The following is a 17,242-nucleotide window of genomic DNA, read 5'->3' as shown; positions in this document are numbered from 1 at the left end:
ATGAACGAGTAGGCAGATCCACATGACAGAACAGGAAGTCTTCTGTGGCAGAGAAGGAAATGTGTGAGCAGCCATGCAGCACACCCAATGCCCATCCTGTCAGACTGAAGAGGGGATATCATATTTAATGAAGTGATAATAAATCGGAGGTCAGAGAGACTGTCATGGTGATTATTAAATATTAATATCATTGGTTTAGAGGTTTACATACTACATAGCATGGAAGCCTTAAACCCAATGGGGTAAGTCTGAGTAATGAGGTAAGAAAAGGCATATTGCATTGGGGGGAATTCCATGTATTATTCCAGAGGAATAGATTCATGAAATATGTGGTCCATGAAATCTGCTGTATATGTGTCATGCTATATAAATGCAGAGCCATTTGGGCACTAAGTGGTTTCTATCAACCAGAGACATCTACGGCAGATGAGGTTGGTATTTTTTATATGCAAATGGCGAAAGCTTTTTTTCAAAGCGATTTACAGTGTATCAAGTATACATTTTTCATTATGTGCATTCCGTAAGAGTCGAACCCATAATATTAAAATGCATTGACAAAAAACAATTTAGTCTATTTCATTGTATGTGGGACACTACAAAATACATTAGATATGCAGTCTGCAATAAACTGGCCAAGTATCCAGGGTGTATCCTGCCTATGGCCCAAGAAGTAAATAGACGAATGGATATACAGTGGATACATTAGTACATTCAAGTCACACGCGCAGTAAATTACAAAATAATGTTTTGTTTTGGTGAATTAAAAAAAAAAGTCTTTGGGTCTAAAGTACTTGAGTGGTACCTACATCAAGTAAAAAGTAATTGCAAACATTATTATTAGATCTAGTGGAAAAATAAAAATGATAATTTGCACGAAATGACCCCTTTAAATATACTGTAGTTTGGCACTATTGGAGCAAGATGCTAAATCGCTGTGTGATTTCATCTCTGTGAGAGAAAGACATCTGTTCTGCCAGCCCTGATTACATTAGTTATTACATCTGCTGTGATTGGACATTTTGACAAATCCTTAGCACTTCAGTGCCCTACTGGCCTAGAAAGAACAGCACTAAATTAAAAGAACAGCATAGTTCACTAAGCCTTGATGCCTTTTTAAAAGGCTGTTGTTTATACTTGTCGAGTTGGACCAGTGGCCTTTTTCACAGGTGTAGTTCTTTGGCAAGCAACTTCATGAAAACAGGATTAAGACTTATGAAAGTGATTTAAAGTACTTGCCAAGAACAGTACCAAAGAGAGAGGGAGCAGAAGGTATTGAAAATAAGAATAAGGGGAAGTGATAAAAGAAAAGGTTAAAGGGTTCAAGCATACTGACATGTGAAAGAAAAAGGCAGGTTTTAGCTGGATTAAGACTTTGGCAGATAGCAGGTGTGTAATACACTAACCACAATTACTAAACAAGACATGCAGGATTATAATGATCTTCCTTTAGATGTGAGAATATTATTTTAGCATTAAGATAAGACACATACCGACCGGCACATGGAATCATGGACAGATATATCTCACAGTCCTATACAGCATGTTCACTGTTCTTCATGTTATTGTTTCCAAAAATGTCCTTGCATTGTATTTGTTTTGACTGTATTTGAAAACAATATATTTTTTAGCCAGTAGTCAAAAGTAGAAAACAGTACAACAATATAAATAAGGTGGATGAATAAAGTAGATGTGGAAAATGTAGTAAGACACAAATACATGGAGCTGGTACCGCCAAAGTCTAAATGTTTTGGAAATGCTTAAAATGATAAATGTATAGATTCAAATGGGTAAAGGTTACTGAAAAATGCATAAATCAATTTTATTGATCAATAAAGACCTTACGTGAATAACAATTGGAGATATGGTATATTCGCCAATATGCTTAAATTATCTGCCTTCATGTGGGGTTTCTGACCAGTTTCTAGTATATTGATTTCTATGGTTTCTAACTACAATTTTTTGCATTATTGTGAAAATTTTATAACCCTGTACACATGGTGCTGTAAATGCGTCACCCTGAAATGAAATCTATCCAAAACTATGAATTTACCAACCTTTAATGTCAACACGCAACCTTTAACTCAATCAATATCGATAGATGCCTATTGTGTGCCAATAATGATTTAATTACCAAGTGAGATATTTAAAGAGGTCCAGAGAATATCTTATCTTAACGCGTCCCGTCCCTTTAGAAGCAGACAGAGTCCCTGAACAACGTTGCCAAGAGATTTCATGTCAAAAGACCCATTTATATTTCCCCCTCCTACTCCTCTTTATTGCTGTTTCACATTTCTAATGGTCTTCAAGTCTTTAAGGGGGATGTTCTCTCTGTTTTAAAAACAGAGAGATAATATGGAAGGTAATGATGACTGGTTGGGTAATTCAGTTATATAAGAAAGTATATATAAAAGGCTAATAAGTACTTGATCTAAGGTCCCATTTGACTGGGTGGGATCTGGACAATTTTGCAATGCTCTAGCATTGTTCTCGTCCCAAGAAGTGGAGTTATTGTTATTTCTTCCTGAAAAGATTAATTCTCCAAAGTCTCATGACATTGTTTTGGCCACATGTAACTATGCTTGTTTTTGAAGATTACTTTAGATTCCCCAAATCTCTAGTTTGTATTTATGTCAAGGTCACTAAACTGTGTGTGCATGTGGGGCAAGTTTAGCTTGCACTGTTGGACCAAATGTTTCTACAAGGATTGTAATACTTAAAATCATCCAGGGGGGCCACAACCAGCCTGTGTTTTAAAAAAAATATTCCTGTAAGAGAATACGATTTATGGGTAAGCAAACAAAGATAATATTTTACTTATTCCAATGGAAAGTTAAATATGAAAACAAATGTTTGTGTCAGGTAAAACGCTAAGTATTGTTTAACTTGGAGTATACACTATTGTGTGTTGTTGGGATCTGTGACAGATACAAGGTGTTCAGTTGAGCATGCATTTACAATTCAGAGGGTCATCTTAGCTCTAAATTATAGAAAAAACTTTTGGTATTCATACTGAAACCCCGTTTCATACCTACCATTTAATAACCCTGTCATATAACAGAAAAGAGTTTTACTGTCACAATCCATTCCTTTAAAGTGTTCTGTACAGTTCTCAATTTATATTATCTTCCTTAAAACACTGACACAACAGGGACTCACAAAAAATGTGTGATTTTGTGTGTTTGACTCCTGCACTTTGCCAGGCAATTTGGCATGTTAGCTTGTGATCTTATATTCATACAAAATTGTATTAACTGAAATAACCTCACAACAAACCTTCTATTCACAAAACCAGTCACATGTTCTTCAAAACTGTGGAGATTTAGCGTTTTTAATGTGTGGCTGATAGGAGTGTGATGATGAAATACGAGACGATATAAAAGATAGGGTACACAAGAACTAAATAATATATAAAAAAGATGCATATCAAATTATTTAAAAAAAAAGTTGCACAACTCATGTCACTTTGTTCTCTGCTGATTTCAATTTGGGATCTCTTATCCAGGACATTACCTGCCCCAGAGCAGGTTAGCCATGCTGCTTAAACCAGTTAAAGTCAAGGTACTTTCACATGAACCCAGGGTTGCCATAAACTAATCTTAAACTTACCTGGCTAGTCACATAAACTGACAGGCCCCATGAGCCACAAACAGAAAACAAAACAAAAACATTGAGACAACAGACAATAGACAAGTATACTGAGACATATAAGCACAATAACATTGTAGAACGCAAAAGGCTAGCTGTTAAACAACATAAGGCTAACTGATGTCAGCGGCTCACTATAACTTGCTTTTTCTTCATGTTGTTATTGCAGTTCAGTACAGTTTTTGTTATATGCCATGTTTCGAACTTACCTGTGTTGTAGTGTTTGGTGCACCATCTTAAATCAGGCTCATCTTTAAAGATAAATTGGGGGAGGGTCAGACCATCAGCTACTTGCACGGGTCCGTTCTCTTGCCACTCAAAGATCAGGTCATTCATTGTGTAACCAACTAGGAAAATGACCAAGAGAAATAGATTATGTAATACTATAACGATTCTGACAATAACCTTTTATGAAATGACATATGAAGTGAACCATTCTGATGTCTAGTTACATATCTAGATGTCTTCAGATTGAACTAGAACTGTGTGAGAATGCTGTCTTTACCTAAAGAGCATATTTTCAATGATGCAAAAAAATAGAACATGGCAAATTGACTTATATTAGGTTTGGAAGTTATCACTGCAGCACAGATGTAATCTTTATTATAAAATAATCTAAACAAGCATAAGGAAAAGCAATTTATTGCTATATTGTTAGCTGATTTTCCTGAGGCTCAACATTAATGGTTTATTCATACTTTATGGTTTGTAGGGACATACAACATGTTATACATAAAGCTGTGCATTAATAAAGACAAATAATTTAACAAAGCATTAAACACATCAGCAGCACAATATCCAGAGGGTTTTAAATGCACCGAATTGTGAATGTTGTGATGTTGGTGGATATAATTAGAATGAATCTTCTATAGCTCTGGTGCCACTTGTTTATCTCAATGAGCCACTTTGCCAGAAGGAAGGTGAACAAGGTGGAAGCTGCTCATTATTCTATTCTACATCATTCAAGCATATCATTTTCTATGTAGCCATTCTATCTGGAGATTTAAAAAAAACTGCTCTTATTAGTACGGCCACTTTAAAACATGTAGTTATGAAGACAGATTACCCATGACACAGAGCTTTCTTTGAAAGCCTCAACCCCACTGGAGAGTAATTATCATGGGGAGACTGAGGGAGCTATGCCATGTTTCGAGTCGACAGAAAGCTCTTGGAATGATTTCCCAAACACTTTGACCACAAAATTAATCTTTCACCAGGCACTCTGCACTTAGGTGTAGATGTAGAGTCAAACTTGTTGAGAATAGAACATAGTATGTGTGATTCATTAAAGAAGAAAATGTTAGTCCCCTAGAATTATTCCAACCAACATCACATTCCCTGTCCTTTTTCTCAAGGGGCAGGCATTGAAAGGGTACATTTTAAGAAATTTTAAATTTCGCTCTGAAACAATTTAAGAAATTGTTTCTTTAATACTTATTTAAATAAATCAAGGCTTATCCAACATATTCTCCCAAAATAATAAAAAACACACACACACAATAGAGCAATAGAACATTTGATCAAAAGGCACTTGAAGGTTTATTGAGGCCATGATAAGATCATCATTCCAGGACACATAATTAATGTTTCAACAGATGACGATTTCAAAAACACAAATTAAAAAACTAATTCACTGCTCCTAAATATACAGTTTGCAAGACACTAGGTTAATATCTCCATGTTAAATTAAGGCAACAGGCTAGATGTCTGTAGGGGAGGACGCCCAGCCATCCTGACATCATTTAACACAACCCTGCCAGGTGAACACTAATGCCAAACAAGCTCCACATCAAAGCTGGTGTTGACCTCATCTTGTCTACCGGCTGAAGTTATACTTTGAAAAACATTTTTACACATCGCTCTGAAAGAGAGGTGGAGGAGGGGAGGGGTTACATAACCATCTCTTGATGAGAAGAGGTCATCTGAGATTACTCACAACTCTCCAGCTGCATTATGCACGTCTGCACATCCATGGGGAAATTCTTCAGATCCATCGGACAGGAGAGCGTCAGAGTCAATCTGAAAATCGAATAAAAATCGCAGACCTTATGAATCATGCACAACTACTTCTTAAAAACTCTCTTGTTTCAAATACAGTATGTGAGTTTCTTGATGTTACGCATGCCAATATATTCCTCATCCAAGTGCAGGTTCATATTGTATGTGTGCGATGGTTAATGCAATTCAGTGTTCATCCTTTGAATTTGTAATGCACAAATCCGTGGCTCATACAAATAAGGGGATCATAGAAGAGGGCTGCGAACATCTAAAGCTGCCCGAGTGGCGGGATTTCTGAACGGGGCCGTTAAAGAAGAAGAGAGACGAGTCTGGAAGCTGCAGATTGGCCATGTTTTAATTACGCATCTTTTCCCCCAGGGCACGACGTGGATTCAGTCGAAGTGAATCCTCTGTCGTTTCACATCTGCACTGCCTTCAGTCATCTCTCCTCAAAGCTTGACGTAATTTACTTCTCTATTAACTCCATCACTTCCCATCTGCCGTCATGCTGCCAAAGCGATATTGTCTTCCTGTGGCATTTTATGACTTGCATGGTGATTGATGTTGAATGATGCTGTGTGTATCCTGCCATTTCCAGATTTCTAAGTGGTTGGTCACATTCTTAGTTCAAAGGGAAATTATATTTAGGGTTATGACTCAATCATGGATTCCTTAAGATATTTTAGTACTACATAACTGTGGGTTGTTATTAATATTCATTCTCAGTTGCTAATGCAGAAGTGGGTTTATTGAAAATTGGTGAATTTTGATCGTGACAGATAAGTTTCCGGTAAAACTTTGCTGTAGTTTTGCAGCAAGTTTGCCAGTAACTTTCTGTAAATGTAATTACTTTCCTAGTAGTACTGTTTTCAATCATTTACTTTAACCAGTAGGGACTAGCCTTAAGTCTTGTCTGTGAAATCGGATCTTAGTCTTGTTCCATAAAAGAAAATATAAGAATTAGGTAAGTTTATGTTTAAAACAACATTTTTTATTAAATCTACTGTAAGTTAATGGCACACTTGCTGCAAAACCACAGTAAGGTATAAAGTGTAACACTGTAGATATCATGATATATATATATATAATAAATTAAGGCCATAAAGATAACCTTAAAAGCATTCTTTGCCCAAGTCAAAATTCCATCATTGTTTATTCACCCCATGTCCTTCAAAACCTATATATGACTTTCTTCTGTGACTATGATCTCATTCATACATTTTATTACAATTTTGCACCAGTAACGTTAGGTTTAGGCTTCACAATGGCATTTTTCTAATAATTGTATGTTCTTGTAGAATTCACATCGTACGAATTGATCAAAATAAACCACCTCGTAAAATAGTTATGGATTTCTGTGAGATCAAACAGATGGATCTTAAAAGAAGATATTTTGAGAAATGCCTAAGTGGTTATGTGTCCATACAATGGAAATCAACAGAGCCCAGTGTTGTTTGGCTGTCAGCATTCTTAAAAATGTCGTTTTTGTATGTTCTGCAGAATAAAGTCATACAGGTTTGGAATGGCATGATAGTTCACCATGTTTGGGTAAACTACTCCTTTAACACTATTTTAGCCTTCATTAATTGTCTTGTGGCACCTGGGTATGAGAGTGTCATTGCTACGTCATGCAGAAGTTATTCTAACTGGTCTCACCTGATGGAATACAGAACATTTCCATTTTTGAATATCCTTAAGAGTTTGTTGTCAGTAGTGACCTCGTGAAAATGAGCCCCTTTCTCATTGGCGAAGAACAGATCAGGCTTCCAAATGGAATCTAACATAGAGGGATCCAGGTCCAGGGAGTCATCCGGGTACTCGCTGTAAGCCAGCCGAGGGTCATTCCACTTCTGTCGGAGGAATATGTTCACTCTGTAATCCTGTGAGGAAAAGCAAGGCGTAACATCAGTCAAAGGAAACAGATGAAACATGCCTCTCTGCCAGTTGTAAATCATACATAATATTATTTTTATGTACAGACATGTAAAGCTGCTGGAAGTTATGTGGAAATTAGCATGATTGTTTACGTTAAAGGTATACATTTCAACTGAGGGCTCAGATTTGTTCTGACTGGATGGAATTTTTTTCTAAATGCAAATAATGAAGTTCAGCTATACAAGCATGCATTTAGTATACCAAACAGACTTATACAAGGTAGGAGAAATGCTTTCTGTATCTTTTGTTGTTGACCTCTTCTTGGCACAAACTCAGCTGTCACTTTGTAGAAGCTAGTGAAATTAGACAGATGCCAACATGGGTATATTGCACAACATGCCCTCATCCTCAAAAATATTGTGAAAAAACAACTGGCGAAGAGGCAGGGGAAAATATGACCCAGAATACATTAAATATGGAAACTAGGTTTAGTATTTTGCTAGAACATAACTGTTTGTCTATGTAAGATGGGTCTTAAAGCGCAACCAGTTGACAACCACTGCTTTAAATAAAACATGAATGGGGATTTTGCATTGTCAAGACTCTGCGATGAGTTTCAACAGTATGATACTGTGACAGGTTATCACTACAAGGCAGGATTAGTAAATGTTTATTATGCAATCATTGGGCTTGTAGAAACTAAGTTATCTTTAAAAATCAGATCTCTTTTGACATGCCATATATTCAATCATATAATTATACTTATTGGAGGCGAGAGCTCGTAGTGTTGTGAAATACATAGGATCCAACAAAAAACTATTCACACAAAATGCAGCTTATTGGACAGAAGCTGCTTTTGTTGTCTTTCAGTTGTTTTTTGTCAACATTGCAAGGGAACATATGCCTTTCCATTTAGCTTGATTTACGTTTGAATGAGAACCTTTGAAATCGTACTTTAGTATGTTACATACTGAAAACAGTGTTCAAAGCCAGATAAATGAAAATATAAATCTAATGAAAGCAACGAGCATTTGAAAAACAATGGTTATTTGTTTAAAACAAGCAGTAATGTACATAAGACTATATGCGTAGTCATACTGTCTGGGCCTGAGAGCACATAAGATAAACACTCACTATGCACTAATAATGAATGGAATGTGACAGCGCGTGGGTGATATAATTTGTTAGGCAGCAAGGCGAATGGAGAACCAGGCAGTTTTCATATCCTATCTGTGTGTTGCTGAACACTCAAAGAACTTCATCTGAAAGTCTTTGTGTCTGAGCGCATAAAAATGAGTGGTTAGCTGTGTCCCAAATGACACTATACACTATGCACTTAAACTGTGCACTCAACCATCTAGTAACGTATATGAATTTCAGAAGAATAGTATCGTCCCAAATGGAATATTCAACAGTTTTATACTCACCGGAAGTATATCGGTTACCCAGACGAGCACAAATGACGTCAATCGTACGCCACAAGGCTTGTCAATAAAAAACATACTTGTGATTTGTTCATTTAATGTAGTTTTCATCTGTTTCGTCCAGCATTACTTTCATAATCAGATTGAAGCATTATCACTCTGCAGGGGAGTTTTGACCAGCGTCTGATAGCCCCATCTCCCTACCACTACGTAAGCGAAACTGTGATCGTGAAGTGCATGAAGAGTCCACAGTTACACACTTCATATTTTCGGTTGAAATCGTGCATCATACAGTTCTTACAGTCTGTGTTGTTTTCTGGGCCTCAGAATTATCCATAACTATTTTTTTTCTAGTATTAGTTGACGAATTGATTAACATTTGCTCTAATTTTAGTCAATGACAATTGAATTTTAGTCTATTCTTAGTAATGCAATCCTATTTAACTCAGTCAATATATTTTAAGAACCTAGTAGTATAGAAGAAACCAAAATGATTTTAGCCAAACCCATTTCAAACAAGGTTATCTTATTATATTATTGTTACCCTATAGACTCAAGAAAACATTCATTCCAGACACGGAAGACGCTCTGATTTGAATTTAGGGCCTATGGTGGTTTTTCTATTATAGTGTTGAGTTTTCTTATATAAAATAATACATTTAGTTAGTTATAGGTTTCATGTATTCTTAGGAAACAAGATTGGGCCTCGTGTATAAGTATGAGCTCATGAACACCTGCATGAACAACAAGCATCTTATCTTAGCTGCACGGACACCACACATCATTTTTAATAAGGAAGTTTGGTTTGTCTCATAGAGTCAAGGACGCTGGTATCTCTAAACAGGGAGCTCATTTTAACAAGAGTCAGAAACACTTGAACATCTGCACACACACCAAATATCTTTGAACACTAAGACGAACTCCCCACACACTTTTGTAGAGAAGTTTAATTAAATGGCATACAACCGAGGACACCGGTAGCTCATTATCGCTAAACCATGAGCTCATCTTTAATAAAAACATGGTTAAATCATGTATCGTCCGAAACCCCCAGGAAAGTGTCAAGATAAAGAGGCACTTGTTTTTGAGAGGCTCAAGCAACCATTAAATCCTAATATGGTAGGCCGGAACTATGAGCGCAGAGGGACGGGCTAATGAAAAAGTGATGTCATATGAAACCTGATTGGAAGAAGACGATGTCATGCACACATGATTGGTTTAAACTGTGATAACAACTTGAAAACAATGTATAAAAGATGGAGTCAGATATGTATTCGTTGGATCCCTTCAGATGAACTCTGAATATCCCACTTTGTTTGTCCGGGCAAATAAAGTTTAAACTCTTGGCACCTGGAACCCTTGTCTCTGAGATTTCTTTCTGCGATGGAAGGCCGATTCGCCACAACAGGCCATCGGTAGGGGTGGGAATCGCACGTCACGATGCGATTCGATTACGATTCAGAGGGCTGCGATGCAATGATAAAACGATTCTCGATGCATGTTTTTCCTATATAAACTTTCTTTTTCATGTTGTGTGACTATTAAAATCAAAGTATTTGTAATTACCCGACTGATTTTACTTCCAATGTCCTTTATTAATAAAACAAATGGAAGATTTTGGCAAGTCAACTGGAAGGTTACATTTGCCAGCATTGCAAAGAACCAACAGGAAACGAGTGACTGCCCTCAGTGCCCTGTAGTAGCATACAGAATGCAGTAAATGAATGCACAAAGCACTGGAGCTAGAGAGGTTTAAAGTTTGGTAGCACAGGCCAAACAGTAGGAGCACAAGTATAAATCGTCTGTTGTCATCATTAAAAAACAATGAAGCAGTTCATCATGAAAAGGCAGGTAACTGACAAAAGACATTCATGTTACACACAGATGGATACATTTGTGTCTTTTTCCTTTTTTACTATAACAGTGGTATAATTTCCACTTACGTTTACGTTGGACTACCCTTCCGCTCTCCGTGACCTCTCTCACGGACTAAAGGTTTTCCTCCGCTACGGACCTGCTGGCATTCGGCGTACAGTCTTCCTGCCGCCGTGAACGGGGGCATTCACCCATTGGAGATTATCTGTGCTTTTGTCTGCATTCCTCCAATAAACACATTCTTACCCCGCATTTGGGTCTCTCCTGTGTTCGACCATGACAACTATAGTATTTACCATAGTAAACTGAAGTAAAATTCTTAGATACTATCCTGTTTTTGAACTTTACTATAGAAAACAGTGTTTATCAATTTACTACAAGGGCACTACAAGTTTCAAAAACAAATCCTATAGTTCACTTATGTATTTTTTGTCTGAGTGTTCAATTTAACAGGACTTTTATTTTGTCGGGTCTTTGGGAAGACACTTGAGTTTTTGTGTTTGCCTGTAGCTTTAGTCAAACAGTGAAACGCTCTTAAAATTAACTCTCAGAGCAACTCTGGAGATTAAGTTAAGTTGTTCATATCCTCATACAGTACAGGCGCAGATAATTCCTCGACCACTCCTGTTTTATGTTATGTTGTATGCACATAATTCACTCAGACACACAGAACAGCCAGATGACATTTAAAGCATCAGACGAAATAACTTTATAACATTTCGTCTCGTCTCGTTTTGGTCAACAAAAATGAAGAGACATTTTAGCATTTTTATTTTGTGAACCACATTTAGTCTCGTTTTTATTTGTCAACAATATGCATTATACACTTAATTATATAGTCATCGTCACATGACCAGCATTTACGTTGCGTTGCGTTTTGTTTTCGTCACGTGATAAAGGTTCGTTGACGACAATATTTAGTCATAATTTTCATCAACGAAAGCAACACTACATACATTGCACTTCTTTCTTTAGTGTCCCCATGGCAATCTCTACATATCTGCTGTGTTATTGCTTGCTTAGGCAGAATCCACTGGCATATACAGCTCTATACAGTACATGTGTGTTACTTCCGTTATATACAAATAGTCCTGCAGTTGTCAGCACTGCTGTTGACTTCTATAAACCTGCATGTTGTCAGCATAACTAAAAAAGAGAAATGTTCAAAATTTTGACCCTTACAACTCAAAAATTGTCATTGTGAAAAAAAGATTGAAGGGAATGCTATGCAAACTAAGAAGCAACTAATATTATCGAGATGGCTAAGAGTCTCTGCTCCCAGTGATCAAAGCTTTTTAATCCATTCTTATTATCAACTGGTGAAGTGAACTTGGGTGCTCAGCGTTTAATATCTTTGCATTGACTGGCAGATGTGTCAGGATTCTGAATGGCCAGAAAGTAATCAGAGTCTCTACAGTGTTCTCCAACAACAACCCGATAGATGTTGCTTTGCCACAGCGTCAAAATCACTGTAGACCTTCTTAATTTAATAATCAGTGGAATGAACAATAGAATAAGAAGAACATAAATTTGGGCCTCTGGATCAGGGAAATAATTCCAAGCTTTTATTGAATATCTGAGCACAGTATGAGCATGTGTCTTTCATATGGATGGGGGGTAATGACTTCCTAAAACCCTGTGCTAATGCAGCGTTCTAGCTCCTGGTTGTTAGGATTAATTCAGAGACGATCTCATGAGGCCAGATGGTTAAGGCAAGGACTCCTAAGAAGGGAAGTTGTAATCTATGTGATATACAGCATGGATACGCCTGTACAGAGATAATTCTTGAACATGGTTCTCTTTTAACCCTTCATAGTGCAACCTATACACAAAAATTGAGGAATGTTGTTTAATAATGCAAATGAAAACTGTTTTGTGTGTCAAAATTTAATTTTACCCATGGTCCAGATTTTGTCAATTATGTGGAATAAATGATCTTGAATCATAAAGAATGTCTTTTGTAAGATTACTCATGTGAAACACTGACTCTTTTGACCAAAACACTTTTGAAAAAGTATTAATTTGTAATTTTATTTGATGAGTCCCTGTTTATTCCTCCCCTTAAAGTACAGTCATGATGCTCTTAGAGGGACATCTTAGTGATTAATCACTTCCTGTTTTATCGTTTTCTTGTCACATTTCAACAAGATGGCTTAATGCATCTTGGTTACATTACAGAGACTTTATTCAAGAAAATAATACAGAATATTGAGACTAAATACTTTGCCTTTTAACTGAATTTATTAAAAATAGCACAACCTAGAGCAGTGACATAAATACAAAATTTTGCGAAGTCTCTGCTTAAACTGTTGTGGCGTTAATTCATCCACATTGTTTAGAGATTATTATGCAGAGTGATCCGATGCATTTTAAATAATTGTAAAAAAGCAACTCCCCAAATGTCAATCCCATATAGAGAACCTGTGGTCAAACCTCAAAAAGTGAGTGGACAAACAGAAGAAAATTGTAATAATCACAGAACACTAATAAGGCAAGAAAGGTTCGCCATCAGTCAGGATTTGGTCCAGAAGCTGATATTCAGCATGCCAGTGCGAATTGCACAGGTTATCAAAAACAAGGCCCAACACTGTAAATATTGACTCTTTGCATAAATTATGTTATTGCCAATAAACATTTTTAACATTTAAAAGATTTCCAGTATACCATTGAAACGTGAAAAAAAATCTGCAAATACAGACCATCAAACTTTGCAAAACTAAAAATTTATGTCATTTTCAATACTTTATGCTATGCTCAGTCTATGTCTGCGCATATGATGGTATTTTTAGCAAGCCGGTAACTCGTGAAGACCTTATGAAGTGTTTAAAGCAGTCTAAACGGTGCAAGCAATTCCTATGTTACATGTGCAAGCACAGATCTAATAAGCACTCCCATACCAATTCACTTGATTTTCGGGTCATATCATATTATCACTTCCTGTTATTGGTTCGGTTCAATGCCTTTGGTCCGTGTTGCATTCATATGTCAATCTAACATAGTCTGTTTGAATGCGGACTGAGACCCAACTTTCCAACGGTCTCGGCCCGCTTGTTTGGTGTGCTCCGGGGTTTGGGTGTCAGTATTCACACTTACACAAGTAATCCGCACTAATAGAGCAATTACACTAGAGTTTGTTTTAATCGAACCAAACGTGCCATATGTGAACCCATCCTAAGAGACTCGTACCCTATTTGAAGAAAATAATATTTATGAAAAGATGCAGTCCATTCTGAGTGAGGGAAAGGATTTGGCAAGGCACAGTCTCTTTAGACATAATTATTTCAGAGTGAGTGTGCCGTCTCACGGCACATAACTTATTCAGAGCAAGCTGAGGGAGGAAGGCGACGGGGCTCTTTCACTGTGTATGTGTTTATGAGCGTGACGAACATTTGCAGCACCAGAGTGGAATGTTGGGACACTTGCTAAAAGCACATCTCCTTGTTCTTGTTTTTGGATCTGGTGGACAAATGTGAGTGTGTGTGTGTGGCCGTCTGCAGAATATGACGTGTCTAAACATCAAAAAGAAAAGACATAGAATGTAGTATTGCTGGGCACACCTGCTGTCTGTTTCAGGAAAGATTGTATATAATGGACGAACAAGATCCCTGTGGGGAGAACTACACAAGTAAAGACAATAAGTGCTGCCTGTCATTTACTTTCTAAATGCCTGGAGGATTACCTGTACACAACTGACCCAGAATCTAGTGTGTTTGTAGCTTGGAATGTTTTTTTTTGCATTAACTCTGAACTGAACTGCTCTCCGTTTTAATAAAATTCACCCTCAAGGCTGTTGTTCACCCTCTTTGCATGTGTAAACCCCCAGTGTTAACTTACATTACACTCTTCACAAATAACTTTTAAACCTTTTCCAGGATTAAAGCTGAAAGTTAACGCTTTTGTATAATCAACTCTGTAAATCATTACATTCGTTAAGCCTATAGTGCACCAAACCCTATCACAATGCATTACTTTGAACTAAGATCAGATTCAGTCCAAAAACAGTCCTGAAATTATAGCTTACGTGTCACGATCCTATCCTCATTGCAAGTTTTCTAGTCTTGTGGACAGGGTCCTAATAGTGTCATGTCTTTTGTGCTTGTTGTGTTTTGTGTGGAAGCACATGGCCATTGTTTTGTTGCGTAGTGCCATGTGATCTACTGTCACCTTTCTATACCCTGCCCCTTCGTTTCCTTGTCAAGCTTCCCGCCAATGTTTCATGCCCCTCATCTGCCCACTGTAATTATCCCTCATTCTATCACCCTTTATAATGCCCTTGTGCTTATTGTCTTGTGCTGCTAAATTGTATTTTAATGTTTTCCTTATATGCAGTCAAGAAATTTGATTTTGAAATTTGAGATTGCGTTTGAACTTTCAGTTAAGTCTTGAGTTTTGTTGCTGTTTTCCACCTTTTGGGTTTTTCTTTGTTAAATAAAGACTTTTGAGTTAAAGTGCTTTCTACATTTGGATTCTGTCTCTGCATACCCTGACCTTAACATGCTCATTAATCCATCATGTTGGAAAATGTAATATTACCGAAACACGTTTGTGTCCCATTTGACATTTTTAGCTGCCGGACAATTATCAGCGTCCTAAGGTCTTGCTCATAATCTAGAAATAGATGTGGTAGGACGTGCATGAGAGCAGAAATGTTCTCTTTGTTTGAAGAACAACCTCTCTTAATGTCTGCTGTACTATGTCCATTGGGCCTTAGTTGTGTATTTTAATGACAGCCCATTCGTGCAATAATTAAACCCTGTAGAAACAATCAACACGGTAATGATATTACTGCAGTGATTTATAATGGGTTTACACTGCTAAGTGGCATTTTGGATATATACTTGGAAACTCATGCATCATGCATAATCTCTAGACTGTAAATACATACCATAGTTGTCTCAGCGATGGAGCCAAAACTGTTAATGAATATGTTGCATGATACATTCACAGGTGGTCCTGGACAAAGAAGAAGCAGAGCAGTCACACAAATAGTACAATTGGTTGTGTGCAGGTAGGTAGTTGTAAATATGACATATGTCAGCACATGTGAAATATATATTATGTTCTTTCACTAAAATTGACATTATTACAGGTCATAATAATGTTCCACATCAAATGTCTTAAAAAAACAAATGTAAATAAAAAATAATGTGGCTGAAAGCCTTACAATAATCTACATTTTTCCCCATGCAATGAAAGTGAATAGTGACTGAGACTGTAAGTCTTTAACTTTTGTCCTTTGTCATATAAGTTACAATAGAAATATGCGTTACCATAGTAACCCAGACATGGCAGATGACATTTCTCATCACCAATGACGTCATTTGGAGCCAGTAATTTATCAGTAATTAATTTGTATTTAATTTATGTTTGGTACACATCCTGTTTGTTTACATGGAGAGGGAGGGGTTTATAAACAATACTATTATGCATAATCCTTTGCATCTATTGTTAGCACCTTTTACCCATGACACTGCCATTCCTCATTCACCATCCATCCCTGATCATTCTCTGCTTCAAGCATTAGATTATTCCAAGGTGCTTGTGAGAATTCACTGTCTGCCTGCTTCCATCACCGGACTACACTACCCATAATCCTTGGCACCCGTCTCACCTGATCTTCATCTCTGGACATTATTTGTTAAGCCCTATCAGCTTTATATCCCTCGTTAACTTTATAATTTAAGTTCACCCCTTGAATGTGTTCTTGGTCCAGTATTGAATATCTCTGGTGTTGTGCTTTTCCCTATGTTCTCCGCGGATTAAAGAAAACCTGTTTGATTATCTGCTTGTTTCGAGTGTTCCCTGCATGAACCCTGACAGCGCTGTCCTAAATCTTTCCAAAACTCTTTGCATGCACAAGTTTGAAGTAGTAGCTTCCGGAGGGAGGGGAGTCCTTTGCCAGTTTAATAATTTAGGAAAGCTGTGGCTGATTAATGGTTTAGGTCCAGGGCAATTTTGTAACTGAATAATGAAGGCTCAGGGTGTGTTCAGGGTCGCAGCAGAACAATCTAACTGGAACCAGCCAGAGGCAACTGGAACTGTGAGATGTGAAATTGTATTATGTAATATCATAAAAAGTTCATGGTTTCATAGCATGAAACCGACTTCCATTTGCAGGAACCATACAAAAAATAAAGCAGCAATGGTTATTTATCTAATCTTTTTGAAGAACAGCAAGAAATAGAAATTTTACAAAATAAAGGTTCCCAGTAAAGAAATAAAATAACATGAGATGAGATGTTTCTCTCAAGGAGAAATAGAAAGTAAAAACAGAATAAGGTGTTAGTACTACCTTTAAAGTTCGGCCGAATTCTGGCATCATAACCTGAGGTTCTTCCCATGAGCTTGTCAAGGAAGTCAGATGGTGACATGGGTACTGTTCTTCCTCGAGTGTGTTCAGGTTCTTTGGATGCTACCAGACTGAA

General features: G+C 37.1%; 1 protein-coding gene across 1 annotated transcript in view; it reads right to left on the bottom strand.

Annotated features, from left to right (window-relative positions):
• The window catches only part of glra3 (glycine receptor, alpha 3), a 39,224-nt gene that overhangs the window by 7,281 nt on the left and 14,701 nt on the right, over positions 1-17,242 (bottom strand). The window contains exons 2-6 of the mRNA XM_056730754.1: positions 17,110-17,237; positions 15,703-15,770; positions 7,300-7,523; positions 5,582-5,664; positions 3,855-3,992 (exon numbers count right to left, since the gene is read on the bottom strand). Of these exons, the coding sequence (XP_056586732.1) occupies positions 3,855-3,992; positions 5,582-5,664; positions 7,300-7,523; positions 15,703-15,770; positions 17,110-17,237 (641 nt within the window). The remainder of the gene's footprint in view (positions 1-3,854; positions 3,993-5,581; positions 5,665-7,299; positions 7,524-15,702; positions 15,771-17,109; positions 17,238-17,242) is intronic.

The sequence above is a fragment of the Triplophysa dalaica genome, chromosome 2 (assembly GCF_015846415.1).
Source record: "Triplophysa dalaica isolate WHDGS20190420 chromosome 2, ASM1584641v1, whole genome shotgun sequence".
Classification (NCBI taxonomy): domain Eukaryota; kingdom Metazoa; phylum Chordata; class Actinopteri; order Cypriniformes; family Nemacheilidae; genus Triplophysa; species Triplophysa dalaica.
Note: the sequence above shows the minus strand (reverse complement) of the source record. Positions and strands in the feature narration are given on the sequence as shown.